At 38.6% G+C, this 25,654-nt stretch overlaps 2 protein-coding genes across 7 annotated transcripts in view; one reads left to right on the top strand and one right to left on the bottom strand.

The window, feature by feature from the left end:
- Positions 1-1,838: 1,838 nt before the first annotated feature.
- Positions 1,839-19,289, top strand: LOC139119153 (beta-galactoside alpha-2,6-sialyltransferase 2-like). 2 transcript variants are annotated; one of them, XM_070682811.1, is made up of 6 exons: positions 1,839-2,011; positions 9,416-10,476; positions 12,411-12,604; positions 14,525-14,702; positions 15,372-15,883; positions 18,018-19,289. In XM_070682811.1, the coding sequence occupies exons 2-5, from the start codon at positions 9,681-9,683 to the stop codon at positions 15,605-15,607; spliced, it is 1,404 nt and encodes a 467-aa protein (XP_070538912.1). In that variant the 5' UTR covers positions 1,839-2,011; positions 9,416-9,680; the 3' UTR covers positions 15,608-15,883; positions 18,018-19,289. The 2 variants fall into 2 exon arrangements, with proteins under 2 accessions (XP_070538912.1, XP_070538911.1); XM_070682810.1 differs by lacking the exon at positions 1,839-2,011 and adding an exon at positions 6,919-7,061 and having other exon boundaries at positions 15,372-15,562.
- LOC139119154 (growth hormone-regulated TBC protein 1-A-like) overlaps positions 18,370-25,654 on the bottom strand; it is an 85,423-nt gene continuing 78,138 nt past the window's right edge. For all 5 annotated transcript variants that reach the window (XM_070682815.1, XM_070682813.1, XM_070682812.1 and 2 more), the window contains exon 7: positions 18,370-25,326. In XM_070682815.1, coding sequence (XP_070538916.1) covers positions 25,246-25,326 — 81 coding nt within the window. In that variant the 3' untranslated portion in view covers positions 18,370-25,245. The remainder of the gene's footprint in view (positions 25,327-25,654) is intronic.

Genomic DNA, 25,654 nt, shown 5'->3' with positions numbered 1-25,654 from the left:
ACCTTTATATCAAATACACGTGTATGTACGTCTACGTCAATAAGTATGGGATTGTGGTATTTTCAAATTTTTGCAAACAGTTTATCTTCTCATTACGGTTTAAAGAGTATTTTACAATTAAGTACTGCATAACATTTTCCCTTTTTTTGCAATAATACTTGTCTCGTTTATTTTCTTCCGTAATTCCATCGAATTTTTATTTCAATCGAGAACGACAGTTGCACGTCATCTTTATCTGTACAGACACATTCAAATATTTAATGACACATATTTTCAAATGAATGTTATTTTTGCGAAAAAGTACATTATTAAAATACAATGATATGGACGAAAGAAATTTTTTCTTTATTATTCATACACGTTTAATACTTTATTTAGAAAGAAAATTTGACAGTTTATTTTTACTCTATGACGATAAATATTTTTGAAACATTTGGCGCGCCGTAGTCTATCCATTGAGCTGAAGTTAGTATGCTGGTCACAGACCAGAGCGAGTGTCCTTACATACGATGACGTATGCGTGGTTCGTCACGTGCTTTAGAAACAGCAGAGCTCTTTTGTTGGGGTATCTCAGGCCCGGGCTCAGGTGCCAAACGGTTGGGTTTTGCTAGCTGTGGGTCCATAGCTGTGGTGGTTACAGAGACGGGATTCCTGCCTTTTACGGGCTGGTTTTGACTTTTACGACTTTTAACCCCGGCACCACAAGTCGTACGGCAAATCAAACACTGAAATTGAGCTAATTTCTAAATGGGAGGAGAAATAATGCGAAAACCAGGAGTAGAGTCCTGCCTGTTTTAGTGATGTATTTACGACTGTGGCTGAAAGAAGAAGTAAAATTAGGTTGACGTTTCTGACATTGCTTGTATCGGCTGTGTGCGCCGACTGAGGTCAATCCTTGTGCAGTCACCGTGCCTGCAACAAAACGTGTTCTCTCAAGCACATCATAGGCCATACGGAATAGGTAAATTGTTACCCGTAATCGCGGATTCTACTTTTACAGGCTGGAATTTGTTGTTATAGTTTGTTGTTTTGTTATTTTTTGAAATCCTGTAGCCTTTGATATGTGTTCATTGTTTCCACTTTATTTCAGACAAAACCGTATCCAGCTTCTTTTCAAGCAAACTCGAATTCCGTCATTTAAAGAATTTTGTATCTCTTTACATACTTCACTCAGATCTTAGTAAAGTGGGGATATCAGACCGTTGTATCATTTGTTTCGAGGCACTTGCAAGAAGCCCGGGACAAGCTGAAACACTAATGCTCCACATTCAGAAAGTCCAAACGACTACTTGCACTCTTTCAGCCCTTATGTTTCTTTTCACATTTTCTTGTTCTTCTCCAAAAGCATATTCTAGGGCTCAGATTCACTTTTTAAACACTACCTGTATACGAACCTGGCGCTATTGCTGCTTGTGATTGAATTAAAGTCATCATTCACGATGTGGCTACATAAATACTGCTGACTAAAGGTCATTTCCAAGTTCAGAACCTTTCACCCAATTTCCCTCCGTAAGGCCCAGCTCTCTATCATAGAAAGCGATGGAGTTGGATTCGAGCTAAGGTGACAAACGGATATAAAGCCAGACAAAGAAACATTGCATTGTTTGTAAATCGGAAGCTCAAATTACCCATCCCTTAAAAACATTAGCAGCAAATCGTGTTCTTGTTTTTACATTACAAAGTGAATTAATTCGTTGTAAGCAATATGTTTGTTTTTCATTGTTACGAAATCACTGTGTATCATCTGTTAACAGACTCACGACGTCTGTTGCTTTCACACAAAAATACGAGGAACAATTTTTTTTTTGGTTTGGCCCCATTCGTTTTCAACGTCCGCCACACTGGTAACAGACGTCAAGTCTATTAAGCTTGACTGAGTCACAGCACTGTGACAGAATGGATTTCGTCTTAAAATTCTGACAAGTTTTATAGAAGCAGCAGGCACCTTTCACTAGCAGCATTTATGTCGACGGAAGTAAATATGTGAGTTATGAAGAAGAAGTCTTGAATAGTGAGTACGACTAGTCTATTTTTACGTCAAAAAAGGCTGCATGACCTTGTTTTAAACGCAGGCTTTCTTCTTGTCACAGATATATCATGGCGAGATCACTAACGTGTCTTGTAAATATTCAATAATCAACAATCACCTCTTGATGGCAGCTACGACAATTCATACGAACAGAAACGACTACAGGGACCGTGTCCAAGGCTCTATCAATCAGATACCAGTGTTTGTCTGTGAATTAGGTTGTCACAGCTAGTTGTGTAGTTCGATGAGCAGCGCCCGTCGCGGTATTTTTCTATGCATACCACGCCACGGTGGCCGCTGTGTATCAAACAACACGTAACGGTGGCTGTGTCAGTGGATTTGACCTTTGTCAAGTGAGTCTACTGTTTCTTTGTGTAGTGTTGGAAGTATCCAGCGTTCAGCGTACACTGTGATTTGCAACACACGGAGGATAAATAATGTGAGCCCGCGTGTGTTTTGTTTTTTTAGGCGGCCATATTACACGCTTTCTCTAAGGGGATAACCATTTGATTTCTTGGCGGGGGTATGGAGGATTTTGAGAAAACAATTGTCACCAGGTGAAATAGAAGAGAAAAAAATGATCCTGTAATGGCTTGAAATAAAAATTGTCATAACAGACAGAATTGGAAAAAACATTGTCACAATGCACATGAAATGAGCAAAATTTGGAAACCTTATTCTCATGTATTCTTTGCCGGCGCGCCGCCATAGGCGGCGCAAATGTTTTTACCACAAGTAATTCTTGTTTTTCCAGCACTTATAACATAAGCATGCATTACATAGGTCTACTTTACACCTCAGTGCACTCAATGTTTTCCTTCCCTTTTCTGACCCAAGAAATCATATTTCAGGATTTCTGTTGCAATATCTCAATGGCATAGGCACAATCTAAAGGGGACTATTTGACTTCTGTAAATTGTGAAAATTTAAAACACAAGACAGGAGTCAATAAACTAGTGTTAAAACAATATATTATTCTCTCAATATAAATATGTTAGAAAGATGTACAAGCTGACAATGAAAAAAATGAGGAACAACAAATATAATGAAATACAATTTGTGGGCCTTGTTTCTCTGACCACAAAAGATAACATCTTCCCTGAATAACTTAAGGGGAATTGACTGTTTTAAACAAAAGAAGGGATAGTGCTGATCACAGTGGATTTGGCAGAAAAGTGTTCTATAATATAAAGTTGTAAGTATACTAGAATTTCCATTTTGTTTTCCTTTGTTGCAATTTAAAATGAATATATAGAATCATGCTGTGATATGTGAAACACTGGCTTTCTCATCAAGACACTGAAGAATCTCAGTAAAATAACATAACTAAAAAAATGAGTATTAAACTACAGCTATGAAAACTTTTTCACGAAAAAGAAAATATTTTTCCCTTCTGATTTCTGATTTGTATCTTAAAGCTGACTGTACTTTTCTACTTCAAAGGATCTTTAATGCCACTCCAGTGTCTGTATGGTGTGGTTTTCTTGTTTTGTCTCTGTATGTGTTTTGAAAATTTAAAAGCAATAAAAAGTTGAAAAGAAAAAAATAATAAAGTCTAATCCATGTGTCTCCACAGATAAGATAGCACGAATGCAATGTGATGGGATTGAAAGGTTTCCTAGCTGAAAAGACACAGATTCCATAGCTCTTTTGTGATTCAATTATAAACTTGATGATGAGCAATATTTAAAAAAATTGCACTGCGACTCCATTTGAAAAAAAAATTGGTGCAGGTCTGACAGTAGAAAAAAAAATTGCTGTCACCCTGACCGCCACCTCCTCCATACCCCCCCCCCCCCAACGAAATCATATGGTTCGCCGCTAAAGTTTGAAATATGTATATGGCCAAGCATATAGCATTGCAAGATTGTAGTCGTGCATGATGTCGTTGTGGATTGTCTTTGGTTTTGAGACAGTTCCTCGAAGAAAGACATCGAGATTCTCCCTGTACCACTTCGTCTGTTGTTGCTCTACAACTTCCTTGTATCAGAGTCTCAGCGACTTGATTTTCCGGTAGCACTGCTGGGCTCTTCAGGTTGAGCACCTTTTGCATAGCGTTTTCAGCCATTTTTAATGTAAACATGGCTGCCCCTGTATGTTCCGTTCAACATTCGTTTGGTGCTTAGGGACTGGTCAGTTAATTCAGCCTGGGGCGGGGGGTTGGGGGTTGGGCCATGGATTATTTTTTTGCCCACGTCAAAAAGTGGCTGACCCCTTATTCCAATTTTAGACAGTGCTTTAATGAAATTGTTGACATGTCAGTTGTCGATAGGAATTTTCAAAGTTTCAATTTTAAAGTTTGAATACAGTATTTTGAATGATCAGTGAATGTATTTAACACTTTCTATGCTTAACCAGACGTCCTGAACTGTTGTACAGAAATGGATGTCAATCATTGATATCAAAGATAGAAAAGCTGTAAATCAAAACTTTGATGGGTGTTTAGACTTGCCAGCCATCCAAGTGCATCTTCTGGAAGCCATAGAGAGCTATTTTTCTAAAGTTGTAGCCAAATCTGATGTGTGCAGTGTCTGAGAGAGAACCTTTCCTTTTAACATTGAAACCATAAAAGTACAGCTAATAATGACAAAAACTGCCGTTTGTTAAGTATCATTTAGTCACGAAATCTTGAATCCTTGTACGGCAGAAAAAGGGTCTTCGGTGATGACGATCTTGACTCTCGGTAGTCGGGGTTGGTAAATTTTGTAGAACAACGGAATATGTCACGACATCGAAGCTGACGTATCGGACGGAGTATACCATTGCCCGTGAATGACCGAACGTTTGATAGCACGGAGCATTGATTGATTTTTAAGGCGTAATACCTTATCGACAGAAGATAAAACTCGATGTTTCTTTCGATAACTTGAATTTGGTAGGCCATGCTGCATTTTAAATCAACAAAGTGTGCGCATCTGTACGTCCTCAACTTTCCAGAGTACACACCTTGAAGTCCCTCCCCGTTATCCCCAACATAAATCTTCGTCGATGAGAAGTTGGGAGTCCTTTGTAGTCGAAAATGAGCAAATCAGGGAGCTTTTTCCATATGTCAAAAGTATATGCGCCTATTACTTGAAATCGCTGTAATCATGTATTTGGTAATTTCGAAGGAAACTTTGCATTATTTTACTCTCCCTAAATAAGCCACCGCTCACTGAACTAGTGACATCTTAGTCAATTCTGTCTACTTCAGTGTTGCGCTATCAAATCACAGTTGGTTTTTACGTGCCTGTTCAAAAAGACAATCACAACACCGTGTCAATTATTTATGATTTTGTTGTAAAATGGCGGCGAACAAGGCGACCGCGGCCAAAACAGCTCCATACAAATGAAGGGACGTAGCCAAAGTTTTATTCGGCATAGTTTTGCCTTGATTGGAAAGTTACAAAACTGATTAGCTATGAACATGCATCTGAATGCTAATATTTCTTCACTATAGGGAAACAAAATATAGGTAAAACAGATTTTTGAAAGGTTATGCAAATTACCTGTCACGTGATAATGATATAACCAATGGTGACACTATGGTAACCAAAATGTTACCCTATATCTGGGCTTTCCGAAAACATATAATTTACGGGGGTTCTAAGCTTATTAACCACTAGAGAATTGTTAGCTTAAAAAGGTCAGTTACTTGTCTTGGAACCTTAATTTTAACAAACTGGGATGTATACTCCGAGATTAAGGTTAGCAGCAAATTTCAGAAAATGCTCTATATTATTGTTTTTGATGGGGAATTAAGATTCCATCAGTGCCGCCTGCACTGCTGGTAGCGCCGTTATATTGTTGGTGGCGCGCTTTGAAAGTACTAACACTGTACAACTGCTCATTTGTCAAGACAAATGTTTTGCTTGGCCAAAATCTGCAAATATTGCCCCAAAAATATAAGAATGCAAGTTTTAATATAATCTCAAAAAATCTGAGTCAGGTCACCCCAAGGAACCTGCACACAAAAAGCAATCAGACAAGAGGATTCTAAGATGAAGATTTTATGATTTTTTTGATAAAAATGCAAAAGTTTGCCGCAAAATACAGAATTGCAGGCTTCTTCACGATTGTATAAAACTGATATTGATTATCCTTAGGGTCCTACGTATCAATTTCCTATGAAATCTGATGAGCGGTTCAGAAAAACTTTTCTTAAAAAAAAAGAAAAAAAAATGCCCCAAAGATACAAATATGCACATTTCGCTACAATTTGAACAAACCTGACTTAGATCAACCCCAGCAACCTTAACACCAAATTGCACAGCAAACGGACAAACAGTTTTCGAAAAGATATTTTGTCCAAAAATTGGAAAACTGACACTAAGATATGCAAATTTAAACACAATTTGAACAAATCTGACTGTTAGATCACCCTAAAGAAACTGCATGCCAGGTTTCAAAGCAATCGGAGAAGTGGTAGAAGAAAATTTTTGACCTAAAAATTCGAAAAAATCATATCAAGGTCACCCGAGGAACCTGCCCAGTAAATTTAAAAGCAATCGGACCAGCAGTATTAGAGAAGAAGCTTGGAATGTGAAAATGTGATGGACGCCGCCGGCGACTGACGACATTCTGGATATTGTACACCTACCTATCTGACAAGCTCTTGGTCGCAGACAGCTGAGCTAAAAATAGTGCAATTTACGGCACTTCTCAATGTAACAATACTGATATGATGGTATGGTTCAATATTGACATGATATAACAGTTATCGACAGCATCTCTGAATTTGATATCGTATCCTGACTTAAGGATACTTAAGGATGGTATTGGCAACCGCTATTTACGGTATTTCTTAGAGTGATATAGAAAACTGAAAGATTTCTCAGCGACGTATGTAAATGTACGGCATGGGTATTAATTACTTTTGTAATGAATATTAACAAGGAACAGTCATCTTTCGAAGCACAGCAGTCGAGATTCGGTTCAGACGCCGGCCCTAAAAGCCTGACCTTTATTTGAAGCTGTCGAAAGCTGCTGTTAATTTTGGAAGCGATCGTTGATACTTGGAATATGCAGCTTTTATGAAGAAAAAAACCAGCGGGTAAGCAACATTTTGGTCGCGTTTTTCGTTGCGTGTGTTAGGCTATGGAGGTTGAAGCGAGACCTTGGTGAGGCGTACAATAGCCTTGTTCACATTGGCAACCGAACTGAAATTTGGGCCGACGCAAAATAATCCTCCTTTTGGGAACAGATTTGGTCCGTGTCCGTACTTCCCGGTACCTGAATTTGGGCTGACGTAAATTTGCCGTCCTTTGTGACCTCATAGTCGGCACACGTGACATTGGTGAGGCGTATCGTCATACACTGTCCACATGACATTGGTGAGGCGTACAATCATATTATAATATGCATGTTCGCCATGTTTCCGGTTACCCACAATGCACTGTGGCATGACTAATACACAGACAGGTCAGAAACACAGGGGCAATTGAATTCAGCTCATACAATATCAATGCCCGTCTAGGGAGCCGTCATTATTTGCGGCCTGGGGCGGTAGGCGGAATGGAGGGGGGTCACTCAAAAATTGAAAGCTACAAGGGGGCGGGGTTGCTCAAAATATGGAGAGATAGAAGGGGTTACTCAATTTTTGGTGTGGAATAAATTGAAAAACCTCTCGGATTGCACCATTGCACACATCAATTTCTCAAAATTTTCAATGCAAAATAGGGGACAGCACCCCTCTGCCACTTCCCCCTCAGTCCCTCACGTGTTCTTCCCCTGTACTTTCAAATTCTGCCCAGTCAGATATCCTAGTGAAAACCCTGTCATGATACCCATCCAAATTAAACAATACTGTATGGTTGGATACTGGTTACAGCGTGAGCCTTTATATCAATATTTTGCTGTGAATTTGAATTCTATTTTGTTGGTTTCACTTTTTTGAAATGTCATGAGATAGCTAATGATAATCTAGCAGGGCAGGCCTACACCAGGATTTGAAAGGACTATTGCTGTAGGCCTATATTTGTAAATTTTAAAAATTATTGTAATGATATTTAACTTTTCTAAGGGGGGATCAGTCAAAATATCTGTGTTAGAGAGGGGGTTAATCAAATTCATCATGGTTGGCAGAGGGGGTTACTTGAAATTTCGGAGTTTCCGATGAAATTCCGCCGACCCCCCCCCCCCTCTAGGCCGTAAGCAATGACGGCTCCCGTAAGCGGGATAAGCGCCGTTTCTGTCTGCGTGCGTCAAAATCGAATAAGGACTTTTGTATTCTTTCCTAACCTTGTTTTTGTCCAAGTGTGGAACAACGAGGAACAGGCAGAGAGGAAACCGTTTGCAGCCGTGGATGTATATACGTGTCACCGTTCATCCTAAAGTTTGACCAGGAGAGTACATCAAATATACATCAAGTATACATCAAGTAGAATGGAAAGCAGAACGAAAGAGAAAATAAAGAAAAGTAGGAAAGACCACTGACTTAGATGCCACACAAGTATTAATATGTGGCTTTCAGCTCTCTGATGGTACCGAGTGCGACTTTGCTGCTAGCACGCAATACTGCCTTCGTACATGTTCCAAACGCCCCAAATTTTGTGAAAATAACGGTAGAAAAGGACCCTACAGAAGTCTTTAAGCCTCTTAAGTCTGTCTACAAGGCCTTTCAGTTTTTAAGTCATCTGAAGTTGTGTAACTTTCAGTAGTATTCCCACTTATGACCTGTATTTTGCGGAATTTTGTTTAGAGGTTGATTGTTCAACATTTTCTTTACTTTAACTGTTGTGCAAAACACGATTTGAACTAATTTTGGATAATTGGATTTAGTATTAATGTTGCTTTAATCAGCAAAAATCACGTATCTTTATGAGTAATTTGTAATATCTCTCCTTTCAGCCATATGGCACCTATCACTTTTGATAAATTTGAGCAATAAGATCGAATTATCCCAAATTAGTCTGATTAGTTCCAATCGTGTTGCAAGTATATTATGACCAAACCCCTTCGTATATGGGCCGGTGGCCTTGAAATGGAATGTGCGCAGTATGTGTTGCACTGACTTGATTTGGCGTGACTTTCATCTTCATATTGTTTTAGTTGTAGTTGTGCCAGTCTACCAGGTATCCTTCCGCATATGCTTGTGCCAGCCCATTGCATTGAGTGGGCCCCTTCTATCGCTAGCATTGTTTACTGTGAAGCCCACAGGCAACATATCGCATTTGCATCGAAGGGACGATGTGCATGTTGTCTTATTACGTTTGCATCTTTGGAGTCACGTTTTCTGTTTCAAATTAGTTTTTTTTGAAGTAATCTATGAAATCCTGGACATTCTCCAATTTTCATTTATGATGAATGCTTCTCTGCATGATAGCGTTACCCTCGTTATCACGGCTATACGGTAACATTTTCACACACGCACCATATATCATAACCTTCCTTCTATTTCCATTGCAGACGTAGGGCCTATAGTGATATCGCGCTGGAGGATATGCCAAGGTTGTATGACGGTCGATTCCATGCACGGAACACCGATCATGCAAAGTGTGGTGCCTGGGGTTAGTGGTACGGTGTATCTGAAGAGAGTAATATGAACAGGCATTAAAGCTGCATCTCTGACACGTGATCCGAGTGGAAGTGATCGGCAATATCATCTTTCAGCTCTGCTCCGAGCCATCCGAACAGGGTTTTTTTCGTACTTTCGTTCGGAAGCGCTGGAATAATGAAAAGAGCGACCTTGCTATTCCTCGTGATGTTGTTCAGTGTTTTGTCAATGACATTTTTCATGTTTTTGACCAGAGGCATACAGTTCAGAGAACCGAACGTTTTCACCGACAAGTGTTTCACACTCACGGACTTCCAAGTCGCTTTAGAGTCAGGATTTTTCAGTGCCGACAAAGCCACGCAGCTGGCAAGGGATGCAAAACAGTTGCTTTCCAGTAACGATACGGGTGTGATAGGGGGAAATTTTACGAAAAGAGAATACAACACAAATCTCTACAAAGCGTACTCACTGAAAATTGACCCGATTCGGTCACGAGTTCACTTGGTGCGTTGTGAAAAGGACAAATTCAGTAACAAGAAGCTGACAAATTTAGTCCGGGTTTTGACAGTGAAAGGCCAGGCCAGTCAACGTACTGGCGCAAAGGTGAGTGCCGACCTGCTGTCCAGTGTCCAAGTCATTTTGCCAGACGTTAAAAACTCCACAGTGCGACATATACTCCTCTCGTACGACAAGCAGTTCCGCGAAGGCCAGCAGTCCAGCAAAGGCTGTCGGGCAGGAAATAGACGGTCCTTCAAGCGATTCAAAGGTCCAATTAAACCCAACGATGTCCTATGCAGGATACGACAAGCCAACAGCATGCAAGTACTAACTCGAGCCTCGTCACCTTTCAAGGAACTTGGCATTGCTGAATATTTCCCTGAGAAAACTATCGAAGAGAGCCTCCACTTCAACACCTGCGCAGTGGTTTTCAGTTCGAGTTCTTTAAAGTATACCGCCCTAGGTAAAGAAATAGGTAAGTTCGATACAGTTACATGTAAAATCTCTTCGGCCACAGTAGAGTGCATAAAAATATGGTGAAAATTCTCTAGTTATAATCTATGTTTTTGCAGTGAAAGCTTGACATATGGACCAGCAGGTAAGTAATGAAAAGTTACTGATAATTTTAGTCAGGGAATACTTATAGGTTGAGGTTGAGAGGTTGAGAGGTTGAGAGAGAGAGAGAGAGAGAGAGAGAGAGAGAGAGAGAGAGAGAGAGAGAGAGAGAGAGAGAGAGAGAGAGAGAGAGAGAGAGAGAGAGAGAGAGAGAGAGAGAGAGAGAGTGTGTGTGTGTGTGTGTGTGTGTGTGTGTGTGTGGTGTGTGTGTGTGTGTTAGTTTCGTCCAATATTTAGCTGGATTTTAGAATAAACTCTTTCCAAGAACTCGAAAACGAGAGGCACAATTTCCATGTTCCAAGCAAACTTTATGGGAACTGGGCAACTTTTGCAAATTGTCATGATTTTTGGTCGCATTGAAAAGTCTGCTCTGCAACTTATGTTCTTGCAACCGTTTACTCAGCAGCACTGTCAAACAAACGGTGATCAATGCAAATGAATATTTGCAACATCGTTCGTGACTGACGTCATAACTTCCTTACATTCAAGTAAACGGGATGTATTTATTCGGGCAGAGTGTTCGTTCAGAGTGTACAGTGGCTTAAATTTTATTTTTCATTTTAGGTTTTATTTATTGCTTTATTTCAAACAAACATACATTTTTTATGTTTATCTGTGTTATTATTTACTCTATTATGTATTGGTAAACAAACAACAACAAAAAAAAACATCAGAGACGAAATGCCGAAGTGATTTTACAAGACAAATTTATCTCTTATTTTCAATAGACACGGTCCAATGTAGTTTTCGTATAACGAGTGCATGTTACTACTATATAACAGGCAAAAACGTGAGAGTAGCTTGATGGCAATCAACTGCGTTACACTTCCCACATGACAGACTTTGAAGAAACTTTCGGTAAAATTGCCCAAGGGGGTGGGGTGGGGGTGGTTCACCTATGCTGGCCCATTCACTAGACGATGTTGTGGAAGGAAAGCCCTAATTCTATTACTCCTGATAGTAAAATATATGTAATGTGGCAATATTGCAGTCATTCGAATAATTAGGATGACATTTGTAATCCTGGCCATGTATATATTTACTCTTAGACTACTTCTGAATGCCATTACTGCTGAACTTTGACTCCGATGACAGTCACGTGTTTTCTATAAAATCCGCTCTGCGCCTATGTGCCCCATAGACGTGTGTACATATGCCAGAGCAGTCTTCTCAGGCATATGGACACACGTTTATGGGGCACGTAGGCTCAGCGCGGATTTTATAGAAAACACGTGTTGTGCTCCGATGTACATGTCATTTCACAAGAATGTCATTGAAATTGATTCATCGTTCCAATTGGGTGGCATCTCTATCTCGCGTGGTCTATCTTTAAGGTAGAACGCACCTCGGGGACAGACATTCGGACTCTCAAACTTTTACAATTCTCTTCTGATATACCACATGTGGGGGTTCATTTTAAAGCTCTTGGTGAAAGAAAACTTTTCACCGGCTTAGTTTTTCGAAATTTGAAAGCTTTCATTTTTCTCCATAAAGTTAACACGGGGATGGTGGCCATTTTGAATTTATAATAACGGTAAATCTTTGGTAATTTGTTTCTCTAGTACCAAAATTTGCATGGTGACCCCCTATTTTTATTCTTGATTTTGAAAGAGAATGATTGAAAGATTCCTTGAGGAAAGTTAGAGCAAAAGTTTAAGTCTTTCACTTTCGAGGTGCATACTACCTTAATGAAAATGACAGTCCTCCACTTAACCTCAATCGACCTTAATATAAAGAATAGAAAATATTCTCAACTAATTTCTGTGTTACAATCTCATGTTTCTATTTTCTCAGACAATCATGATGCAGTCTTGAGATTCAATGACGCCCCAACAGCCGGCTTTGAGAGAGATGTCGGTTCAAAGACAACCATACGTTTGATAAATAGTAACGCCTTTCAGAAACTCTCCCAGCAAAACTACAGACATTTCAAAAATGTCACCTTGGTAATATGGAGATCTGGTCCTCTGAATGACAGCATGTATACGGTATGTATATGCAGTCTGTTGTGAATTCGACCATGAGTGCAGGGGATCAGGCTATCGCGATCCGAGCTGACGAATTTGAGACAATCGTTTGGAGCATCATCTGTCGATTTACGACAGAGACATCCAATAGTCTGCAATTTTTGTCAGTATCTGTCAGGTCTGTAAGCGGCGCTTACACACGTTAAGGTGCTGTATGGTGTAACTTAGCTGTGGGTCCATAGCTGTGTTGTTTTCAGACGGGATTCCTGCCTTTTACGGGCTGATTTTGACTTTTACGATTTTAATCCCGCGGGATTAAAATCGTAAAAGCCGTAAAAGGCAGGAATCCCGTTTGAAAACATCACAGCTATGGACCCACAGCTAGTTTTTCAGTGATACACGATTGTTAAAACTAATGTACGCATACAACAATTTTGTCAATTTAATGCAAAATATGCGTCTTTGGGGCAGATTTTTGGACTCTCATTTTTTACCATACTTTGCTGGTATCCGGCTTGTGTGTACCTATTTTTAGATCTTGTTGGATCCTTGACTTTTGTTTGTTTTATCTTGGTGTGTTCTTTGTGAAAATCGAAAATTTAATTTTCCCCATAAGAGTAAACAAAAGGGATAGCGGTAATTTGCAATTTTGACTCATAATTTTTTATTCTTGATTTTTGAAGAGGACGTTTAAAGCTTCCGAGTGATAAATGTTCAGCTTCGAGCTCGAGGCGCCGTGCACTATGCCTTAAGCCAAGCAAAAATTATGTATGTTCAAGTTGCAGTAACTCGATCTACCATAGGAAAAAAAAACTGACCGACGGGATGGTTTTTCCCCAGTTCAAGCAAAATCTCTAAATTTTACCGTTGGTATCAGCCAACAAATTGATAAAACCCCTCCGACCGATCGACCTACGTACCTACAATAGTTTTCGGACGCATGTTACGGGGAAACAAATTTTTTTTATTTATTTATCGAAGCTATTACTTTTGATAAAGTCGCCATTGTTGTTTGTTCAACACTGAAGTACACACTTTTATATATATTTTTTCTCCCTTCAGCCTTATACATTATGTTAGCCTTGCCAACACGAACTATCTTGTACGATTCTGTTGTCGATAAGGCCAAGCAAAAACATTAGGGTAGGTAGGGCGGAGATATTTTTTAAATTTTTCTTTCCCATAAAATACGGTAAAATTTAGAGAATTTACTAAAGTATTTATGAAAATGCGAAAAAAATGTCTTGGTTCGACGTTTTTTCTAGGGAAGGTCGGGTTATCGAAACACATTTTAAAAATTAGGCCTTTAAGGTAGTGAATTCTTATTGGGACCGAATTCAGTTGTCGACAACTTATTACTTGACATTACAAACATACAGAGTAAGTAAACCAGTTGTCAATGAGAAATTCTGACATAATTCTGACAAAAAATTGCACATTACAGACAGAACCAAAAAAGGAATTGTAAACGTGGAGAATTAAAATCAAGGAGGCCATAGAACACCAGATGTAATTAATGTGAACAGTTTTGTATTTTATAAATATGAACGTATTCTAGTGAAAAGATTGAATGCTGCAAATATAATTCAAAAAGCGGACGGAGGGGTACTCCCAGGTGCATGGATATGTGTGGAACGAATGGTCACTTTTTTACGAAAAAATCCCTAAACATTTGTCGATTTTTCATCCGAAAATAAACCCTAAACATTGGTTGTTTACAAAGCACACGTCCCATGCTTTAAAAGCAAAACCTTCACATGCAGTAGAAAAGGTGAAAATTCTCCAAATGTTTTCAACTTAGGCGGCACACCCCGTATAAAACTGTTGGGAGTCAAACCACCCGCCACATCCATCCCACCCCGGCCAAAAAACGAACCGTCATACTATAAAAAAACTTGAAAAAAGTTCATTTGTGATCTTGTACTCGTTCTGTTTTTTCAGTGGTATTCAGAGAAGCCAGGCATCAACCTTTTCTCAAAATACATTGCATGGAAGACGTTGTTCCCTGATCAAGACGTAGTGCTGCTGCATCCTCTAACACTTTGGAGAGAATTGGACACTCTGGTTTACTTCACTGAAGGGAGAGTCAGATGTCGGCCGCCGTCATCAGGCTTCACTGGTAGGCCCTGATAATGAGGGTGAATCATTTTCGGGGGGGGGGGGGAGATTTTCCGAAAAAGCAACGTTCCTGTCCAAACGTGGGGAAAATATATTTACATACTGGAAAAGAGCAGATTTGCCCCAAAATATCATTTGGGAAGATTGCCATCCTATTGGCTTGCGTTGGATCAATTTCTTCCGGCCCAAGATATCGAAATGATAAGTGAGTCCATGCTTCGAAAAGGTTAAATATAAGGTTTTATATATATATATATATATATATATATATATATATATATATATGTATGTATATAGAGTTATATATATAGTTATATATATATAAACATAAATTACTTCTAGTACAAAGTAATAATATCTGTACTTGAAGTAATTATGTATAAATGTATATATGTTATATATAATATAGTTTATATATATATATGTATATAATTTTATGTTCTGCATTTATGTATGTATGTATATATGTATATACATATATACATACATATATACATATGTATGTATATATGTATCTATGCATGTATGTGCATATGCTTCTATTTGTCTGTTGTGTGTGCATGTCTGCCTCTTTTCTGTGTGTTTGTTATTTTGTTTGTGTGTGAGTGTGTGTTGCAAATGGATTTGTTTACATTTTCAGTAATTCTCATGCATTTTTACATTTGTGTAGGAGCTGTGTTGATGCTCAGGATTTGTGAGAAGATAGATATCTACGGGTATGAACGACATTTGTCGAGATCAGAATGTCATTATTATGACAGCACTACCTGTACTGAGACCCCGTGGCACCCTTTAGGTCCGGAAAAAGATTTGATGGGAGCTGCACACACTGGGACTATGGAGGCCATGGACAGAGGGCGTGTAACCCTGAATGGTATAGAAACTGTGAAAGGAAAGTGTAGTTGATACAGGATTTCAACAAGCATGGGAGAATATTTGAATCCCACGCACCCACCAATAGGCAGTGATCAAACACAAGTCAGGGAACTTACTGTTCTGCCTGCCCATGAGAGAGAGGTTTTCCAAAGCAATGCGAGATATTCCCTCTCAGTATGTTGTGTTCGATTTTTCTCAGGTCAGTCACTGCTTGGAGAAAGTGTAGTCTTGTACTGTACTGTGCAGTGTCTAGGAACACTATCAGTTGGCTTTCTTTGATTTGTGTTTAAACCTAAACTAATTTCTGTCATATAATTACCTACCTGTTTGTACTTATAGGACTTCTTCTCTAACTGCTCTCTAACCGCAGATAAGATCTTTAAATCTCGCCTAACACCCCTTGGTCTATGAATAATTACCCACGATACACCAGTTTTAATCTACAGCATATTGTGAACTCACTAGTACACTGCATGTATCAACCTTTCCTGAAGGTGAAAGCCACCCAGAAAATAGGGGTAATAACTCAAAGATTACCATGAGAAAATAATAACCAATGGAAATTACACTCACGGCAAATAAGTACACACAAAACGTGGGGAGGAAGGGCGGGAGCAAACAGGTAGGTAATTATGTGACAGAAATTAGTTTAGGTTTAAACATCAATTCTGTCACCAATTACCTACCTGTTTGTACTTATAGGACAAACAACAGCTATGGCGTGCAACGCCCCGCTCAAGTCATGGTCCCGTTCAAAACGCCTAGACGTTGAATATCGGCGTCTGGACCTCGGGAAATCATCATCGGAATCAGAATAGTCAGAATGATATAACCCTGATCGATGATAGTAATCGGCCTCTCTCTCTGGTGAACGGAAATCGTGTCTAAAACGCTTAGGTTCGCGTCTAGATCTCCGGTGCTCGACCTTTCGGTCGAAGGTCGGACGGTCTGGAGAGCTCAATCGAGCCCCATAATCGTCATACCGATAGGGCGATTGATCACGCTCCCTGTAAGTTCTGCAAGGGGAGCGATGACGTCTACCCTCAAAACGCTGAGGCGGAAAATCATTACGACGTAAGCCTCGGCTGGAGCGAGAGATATAATTCGGACTAGAACGTCGCTTCGGAGATCTTTCGCGGCGCAAGTCCTGCCTAACTTCATCGTTCATTAGGTTTGCCTACACTAGGTACCGTGACCTCTCGGGTTTCCTTGGTACTACTGTCGGACATATCGATCGTTCTCCCTGAACCTGAACCACTTACCTTATCCGTCTGACCAATCGTCGAGTCTTCCCAATTCCGGGAAGCCGACTGCCGGTCGGAGGGATCAATATTTTCGTTGGTCAGAGTCATAGGAACTTCACCGTCATCTGAACCAACGATTCTGCGTTCCGAACTTGCTAGCGTAGATGGAGAATTCACCGATCGTTGGCTAGCGAACGCAGTGGGAGAAGAAAAATTGTTCCAATCGAAATCAGACCAATTATGACAAATGTCACAAGTATTGGACCGATTACAAGCGCGGCAAAGATGACACTTATCGTGCCGATCGAGGTTCGACATTTCATGTCCGCAAACACCCTCACGTCGGACTTGCAAGCTCATGACGTAAATAATAGCGAGAAAGCTGGCCGACGAAACGAAAAGAAAAAACGAGAATGGCGATTGGGAAAAACGATACACGCCTGATAACCCAAAAGGCGGGAAAGGCACCAAGAAAGACAAACAAGAACAAAGTCTTCAAAGAAGAACAAAGGCGATGTAAAGAACACAAAAAACGGCACAACAATAGTGAAGATACACTTAGCTGTCTAGTGAGTTCCCGAAAAAAAAACACGAAAAGCGATCTAGAGTGGATAAAATCCAAGCGGTAGCGAGAGCTTCTTCAATATACGTCCAAGTGTAATGAGCGCAGAGAAAAAACTGGTGTATCGTGGGTAATTATTCATAGACCAAGGGGGTGTTAGGCGAGATTTAAAGATCTTATCTGCGGTAAGAGAGCAGTTAGAGAAGAAGTCCTATAAGTACAAACAGGTAGGTAATTGGTGACAGAATTGTGTTATTCCATGAATAAATGTATCATTCGCTCCATCTGAACACAGGGAATCCAGGCTGTTAGTTATATTAATTTTAATAGAGATAGGAAAATTATTATCAATTTTAATAAAAATATGAAATTGTAATTATCATTATCATTGTGATCATGTAGTAAAAATTCAAACCAAGATTCGCCAATCCTTACGTGAAATACCTGTACTCTTCCCTACATACACTCTTCACTATACAGTGTGTACATAGGGCTAGTGTATGTACCGGTGTGGAAGAATACTTTACATAAAGGTTGGTGAATCTGGATTTGAATTTTTCGCTGCATATGATAATGATGATGATAATAATGATTATATTAATAATAATTTTCATATGTTTATCAAAATTAATAGCTAACAGCCTGGATTCCCTGTGATCTGAATACATTTTCAATATATGTGAAACAAAGCCTTTTTATACAACAATTTTTTTCTATTATCTCAGCTGCACCATTCAGATTCAATTGGCCTGACTTTGTCATGTGCCACAAAAAATTATCCTACATGAACACATACATGGCATTGGTCAATTTAGACACTTGACAAAGCAGTACTGAAGGGAAATGGCCAATTAGCGCTATTTAAACAGAAAGACACTTTGTTCATGCACTTTGTACAGGCTGTGAGAAAAATATCGGCATCCATACGCATTTGCGAAACTAAATAACCAACATTACATACAGGTATGAAGCACGGACACCCAACACAGGTTAAATCTGAAGTTTAATGACAATGATGTTTTATTTCACAAACACACACAGGCTTTATTGACGTTAGAAAAACCTGCCTGAGAATTCTTGAACATACATTTACCATGTTAAGACATCTTGTTCAGATTGGTGTGTTAAACTGCTAGCAAGTATACACTTTGTAAACATTAAGACTGCGACAACTTTGGTTGGGGAATCCCACCTGCAGTAGTAGCTGTGATATCGCAGCGGTGCTAGTGGCGGTTATCAAACGCGTCCGGGTCAAGGGTCACATGGTACTGTGGCACTGACCCTTGACCCAAGTGCCTTCGATAGACGCCACTATCACCGCTGCCATATCATTGCTACCTCTGCAGTAGGTGTGTGATACACACAAGACTCCATTCAGCTTGGATGGCGCATGTCTTCTACTTACGGTGCCCATGACATAATTGCAGGAGGTTTATTGTTTTATTTGTTGTGATTATTACTATAATATGAGTGAAGAATTTGATCTGCCGTATGTGTACAATTAAGATCATTATTAGCAGCATATGTCAGCTATTGGCTGTACAGAGGGAAAAAGTCTTGATCAGTGATGATAAGTTATTGATGCTGGAATTTTTTTATACAGCAAGTGAAAAGCATTGTGTAACTTTTGACATTACTCAACAGACAAATAAGGTAGAAGAAAAGTTGCTATGTGGTAGAGACTAACTATCACCTATTCTGATTGGTCTAAGAGACTCTTACAAAGGATACATTGTATCTGTTCATTGTCCAATGAAAGAAGGCCTTAGAAGTATGGCTTAATTGAATGGTATACAGGCTATCCTGCTTCTCTGACAGTGTGAATTACAACTGTTGACAAATAAACGTAATACATGTAAATATTTACACAGAGTAAAAATAAATTTTACGAGATTAAACATAAAAATGTGAATCTCTATTGCCATTATTTATTTCAGATTTCTACATACCAGTAATATTCAAGTACTTTTTAAAAATTGAAAGAAATTCTCTACCTGAACAATAATTAACTTATCAACAGAGCCAAACAGCTCGCTATTGCCAAATATGGTGAAAACCCCCTAGCTTCCTGTACAAAGTGAATACAGAGTACCTGGAATGTTGAATGATCACCAAAATCATTGGACACGATTGGATAAGAAAACAATAGAGGAATGACTAGAATGAAACCTAGGTACATTGCAGTCATTACATATTCCAAGTAAGGAAACAAATATCTGTACCCCCTAGGTTGAAAATAATAGATACTTTACATAATTTACATCTGTACAAGTACACTAAAGTGTTCAAAGTTCTATAGATTGCAGAGGTATCTACAAGTTCAACTTTGCATCCCATTCATAATTTATTAATGCATGAATGCCAAGTGTAAAGTTATTCTGTATGCATAAGACAAAAAATAGCGTTTATACAGATAAATTATTTGAAGTTCATTATTATTTAAGTAGATCTATGCACAAAACAGGTTAAAATGCTTTCAGAAACTTTAATCCACACCAAGTTCTTATCTTTGTAGCATCGTTGACTTGCAAGTTTTTTTATATCTGCCATTCTTGTTAAAATGCCTGGGAGTGTTCACAATCTGATGACGATGAAATTCTCAGGAAATTTGAAACGTTCAGAGGGACCGTTCTATTATCATGCAGAGTCACAGAGTGTCATAATTTCGAGATTTGCCATGAAAAGTACTCACAGAAATTTTGTAAACTCTCCGTTTTGGATTTCTGTAAAATTTTCAAAGGAAACATGATTGCCCTTGTCAATCGCAATTCGGTAGACCAGGACAAATACCTACCCCTCAGGAACAACTGCAGATAGATCTAAAGTTTAACCATTAAGAAAACCATGTGTTGATTGAGGAGCAAAAATTGGTCCAATGGATCATAAATATGGAAAAAAATAATAGAAAAATATCTAAAAAATTACATCAGACAACGGGAAAATTTATAAGCTTTAAAATACTTGCTTCTTCGTTTTTACTGTTTCATGATTGGTTTTTGTTATGTTTGTACAATCAATATAATTTTAGTTGAACTTCTAAATGTACTTAATATACAATACTTTGTGGTGTGAATAAGTATGTATTTCACAGAAATTTTTAACCTGTTAAGACTCTTGTAATAAATTAACTTGGGGAAATTTAAAATTGATTTCAGGTAGTATGTGCCTCGAAAACACAAGACTTAAACTTTTGTTCAAACTTTCCTCGATAAATTTTTTCAACATCCTCTTTCAAAATCAAGAATTAAAATTAGGGGTCACCGTGCAAAGTTTGATACTAGGGAAACAAATTACCCAAGATTTACAGATATTTAAAATTCAAAATGGCCGCCATTGCGGTGTTAACTCTACAGAGAAAAATAAAATTTTTGATTTTTGAAAAACTAAGATGGTGAAAAGTTTTCTTTCACCAAGAGCTTTAAAATGAACCCCATTAACAGTATACTAGAACAGAATTGATAAAAGTTTGAAAGCATGAATATCTGTCCTCAAGGCGTGATCTACCTTAAAAATTTAAGAGTATGTAAATTTGGAGTCAATATTGCAATGTGATTGTCAATATTTGTATTTCATGATGGCTGGCGTAACTTTCACTCATTTTACAATACAAAAATAATGGAATATAGTCTGCATGGTTGTGTTGTTTTGAAAGCCAAAATGTCTTGAGAAGAAAGACCAAAACCATAACACTAGTGTCCATGTAAGTTATACAGGGAGCGGTCATGTTGACTGTTGGATGGTTGTGGTTGTCCATTGCATGCTAGTATTGTGCACTCCTTCAGAACTTGAAGAGATACCATCTTCAGTATCTGTATTTACGTGTACATGTAAGGATACAGGTATATGAAATTGTCTTTGATATAAATATTTAAAGCAAGAAACGCATGTAAAACCTGATCATTCCTGAAAACTTTAAGATTCCAACTTTAAATTATAACATAGGCGTAATTTCACTTCATTGTCTTTGGTATTCTATACATTTATCACTTTTATCACAGTACAATTTCGGTAAGTTCAGATCAAAGTCTGTGCTCTGCAAGAGTTGGTCACTTTGTCCAGCGATATTTTCTTTTCTCGCCCAACATTTGCCATTCTGAATAGAATTCAGAAGGATGTGCACCATGATGCTACGCACAGATGACTATATGTTTCTGTGCTGTCTCACTTGATATGAATATTCATGACCAGGGTGTGTAATGTAAATTATCATATACCCATGCCAACATCTTTTGATGTTTACTTTGAAATATCAATTGTGATCTTGTAAATGTCTAGATATGCACATTTAACATTGTCGGTTTTGCAGTGTTCTCAAACTACATTGGCAATTTGCAAGTAAACAAAGTAAACAAACAAAATGGCTGCTGCTGTCTGACTATGCTGTGATGTAAACGTTTGAAGAACTTTCAGGAACATGGAGACTTGTGCCAAGCTATAAATACAGTAATAGCATGTTGAATTTTGTAATGTTATCCTGCTGTAGTTCAATTAAAGTTCTCATTTTTTGTACAAGCCCAGAAACAAATTTTTTTGATCACACACAGCATGGTATTGTATGCCTGTGGTGTGCATGTCGCACCTGTTGACATGGTGACTCCTCTCAGTGTAAACAAACAAAATAGCGACTGTACTGCCTATGTGACTCTTTTTGAGTCCTGTTGTCTTTTCTTAGGGTGTTCAGAGTAATTCAGAGAAATTGTCGCACTTGATGTTTACTTCAGAGGAAATGCCGTATAGTTTATGAATGGAAGCCTATTTGCATAAATATTGCTACATTTATGCTCATGCCTGACTCAAAGCAGAGCTCTCAAATTCAAGGTTTTTCCTATCATTTGTAAAATTCTGGGCATGGGTATTTGATAAATTGGTTATTATGTACCTAATTACCTATTCTTGTGTCGTATTAGCATGAGTGTCATTTGTGCTGCATCAGATACGAGAAGAAGTCCGCATATATGATATCCATGCTGATACAAGAGAGGAATAGGCTTTATCAAATGCACAAGCAAAGTTTGTCGTCTCCGAAAATAAAATACGGGATTTGTTCTCTGGTCGTTCTACGTCACGACAACCCACGTTTATGTCACCAATTTTGGTGCGTCGGACCTTTTTCGCGTCGATCTTCGGTGTGCTCTTCAATGTAAACAAACAACATGGCGAAAATGTGTCTGACGTGGAAATGTTGTAAACATTTGTCATGATTATTAGAGTCTGACAAAATACATCAACTAGGCAAATTTTTGAGCCCTCGTGTTTTAGTTTTGTCGCCAATATGTATGGGGATTCGTATTCGTATAGACTCCGCCGACGCCTGAACTTTCGACGCACTGCGCATGCACTGTACTCTCATACGGTAGACATACGACTTCCACTGCAACAAGGGGGTCAAGTGCGGTGTCCAGGCCTCCAAAAGTCATGTAATGAAATTGATATTTTCACAAACTATGACAATAATAATCCGAACAATATAAACACTAGAGTGTACCGCCTGTATATTCCAAAAGAATTATGTGAATAATTTTACGGAAACAACAAACTCGAAGCTGGTCACGTTACTGTGAGTTCCATAAGCATTGCAACCAGGGTCAGGCGAGACGTTTACAGTGTTCACAACGTCGAGATTCAGTCGATGTTTGTTCCCGAAAAATAGCGTCTCTTCGTCTGAGGTAAATTTCTAGGCCTATGCTATCTTTGAAATATTGTATAACTTTGCGGGAGGTATGTGTAGACCGAGAGGTTGTCTGGTATTTGCTCCATACACCAACGAATGTGTTCCTCAATCACGCGACGGACGACTGGAAATGATTGACAACTTGCGCACGGCATATTGATATTATTCCTAAAGTAGTTCAAAAGTTTCAACGTGGAATCGTCATGGAAAACTTCTTTTACTTTGAAAAAAATAATGAATTCTTGGCTTGTGCATATGATAAGTATATTATCACCGTGTCTTCAACTCGTGGTGACACGGTCATTACATCACTCGCACTTTCCTTCGCTGAACAAAGAAAAATATTTGGGAATAATATCTAAATATTGGGTAAATCACCTCTATTATTTCGAAAAGTATGGAGGTGCAAAAATTAACTTTGAACAAGTGTTGCCTGAGGGTGTTTCCTGTATTGGGAAGAATGTAAGGGCTAATGTGTACAGTCGTGGAAGATTTCAGCCAACTTATTGGCTGAAACTCATTGCCCTTATGATTTCCCAATGGCCTATCAGGTTGAGAATAGCCCTAGTTTCAGACAAGTTGCTGTAAATAATGATGATCAGATACAGCCTTCTGAGCTGCTGCACATTGCCAGGAAATTTATGATTCATTGTGTGTCTATGATACATCCCTTGAGTAAGTGTGTGAGTATGTTCACACCATACAGTCCTTTTGACCAGATAAGCTCAACTCATAAACTTGCAGCATATTTTTTTTGAATCAGCTTGCTTTGCATATTGCCTGTATTGTAAATAAGTGAGGACAGAAAACACCACTATTTAAAAACAAAGCTGCCTTACCATTGCGGATTTTTGTAAAAAAATCAACTCGATCAGAATGCTAATTATTTTAAATTCTGATGTTTGCAGCAAGCACCTCACAACATCTTCAAAACACCCTGTCTATGTTTAAAAATACTACCGACTAATAAAAATCTAATTTGATAAATTCATGCAGCTTTAGGTATGCATAAAATATTACAATAAAAGTTCAATGACATAATTATAGACATCTTCAAATTCCTATATATCTCTTTTCATAAAAGTGTACACAGGTTCAAAATTGACAAAAAACACCTATTAGACTAGTGAATTTGTTCAGTTGCCAGTGCATCAAAAGTAGGCCTTTCACCCCTAAAGTGCCATAAATGGTTCAGTCCACTTGCAATGAAAATAATAGGATCAATCTACATGTACAGAGATCAAGGGGTGATTTTTGCCCACTAAGGTTCAGATTACACCAGAAGAATTTTTTAAGCAGCCTGTACAATACAACGACAGATATGTTTACCCTGAATTTGATATTTGTTGTGTGGAGATCAATAAAAACACGAAGTTTCAGTTTCTGTGATTCTGAGTGCTACATGTATGTGCATGCCTGACATTACTACCAGAGTGGGTTTGGACGCTTGGATCAGGTAGGTTTTAAAGATTCGGTTGTAAATAATGGGCTGGAGAAAGCGTGAACTGTCTACAACGTATACACTTATTGCTAAAAAGGAACATCTATTGGTACAAACAAGTCTCCGAGTGGCAAGCGAGAGAGCGGTAAAAGTGCAGGGGTGGGCAAACTTATCAGTCCAAAATAAAGCTGGGAATTTGACATTTTTTCAACTGTCACTGATTTTGTTTTTTTCATGATTTCATGGTAATGCATAAACTAACACATGAGAAACATCATCAGTTGATTGTAGTAACATCAGCTAGTGTGGGGTCAGAGGTCGTGGAGCACTGCAGCGCCCCCGAATGGCTGACTCTTTCAGTCTACCGTACCAGGAGGTTTACAAGTCACATGACCAGACTGAATAAATCTTAGATTTCATGAAGGAAACGTAGCTCTAACAAATTTATTTGCTCACCCCTGAACAAGTACGGCCTTGTTTTAAATATCATTTTTTTTGTCTGTTATTTTATCATTTATATTATTGAAACGTCATTGCATAAAAAGATGCGATGGTACCACGCTGAAGTGAACTGCATATTAACATGTTCACCTCTCAGTATCTTCATTGTAATGCTGCTCTTCCTGATGAATCTTTGCAAGAAAAACTCATGACGGAGTAGGTTGGTTTGAATGATGTTTAAATAACCAGTCATCCCTCATACGATACTAGGACCACAGGTAGTACAAAAGCTTGACGGGCAGCATTTTGTCATACGACTTTGGCTCGGCAAGTCTGGCGGATCTTGGTCAGCTGTGCCAGTGGCAATGATCCCGGCACTTTGAAAATATTCTGGAGGAGAAACAAAAATGTAACCAGGAGAACATTAACATTTCAAATTCTAAAAAAAGCAATGGAGCATTAAATTTGCAAGCATATCAATGGTAACTTGTTGATGACGTCACGGGCTGCATAGTCATCATTTGAGTGAAAGCGAACCGGACCTATTTTCAACTTGACAACCTTGGGATTTAAAAATGATCTCATAACATGTAACAATAGGAAATCTATCATGGAAATAAAGCATATGATTGTCATTTGCAAATACACCAAAACATTTGGAGTGAAAACTCTGTAAGAGAGGCATGTAATAAAAACATTATAGCCCAAACAGGGGCCT

Source organism: Ptychodera flava, chromosome 19 (genome assembly GCF_041260155.1).
Source record: "Ptychodera flava strain L36383 chromosome 19, AS_Pfla_20210202, whole genome shotgun sequence".
NCBI classification, from domain to species: domain Eukaryota; kingdom Metazoa; phylum Hemichordata; class Enteropneusta; family Ptychoderidae; genus Ptychodera; species Ptychodera flava.
This window is presented reverse-complemented; position numbering and strand designations above follow the sequence as displayed.

Bases quoted from the DNA above. Each gene is read 5' to 3' on its own strand.
- LOC139119153 (XM_070682810.1), top strand. From the start codon at position 9,681: ATGAAAAGAGCGACCTTGCTATTCCTCGTGATGTTGTTCAGTGTTTTG. The intron at 12,605-14,524 runs GTATGTATATGC...CTGTTTTTTCAG, and splicing joins TGAATGACAGCATGTATACG to TGGTATTCAGAGAAGCCAGG. The intron at 15,563-18,017 runs GTAACCCTGAAT...CAAAATTAATAG, and splicing joins AGGCCATGGACAGAGGGCGT to CTAACAGCCTGGATTCCCTG.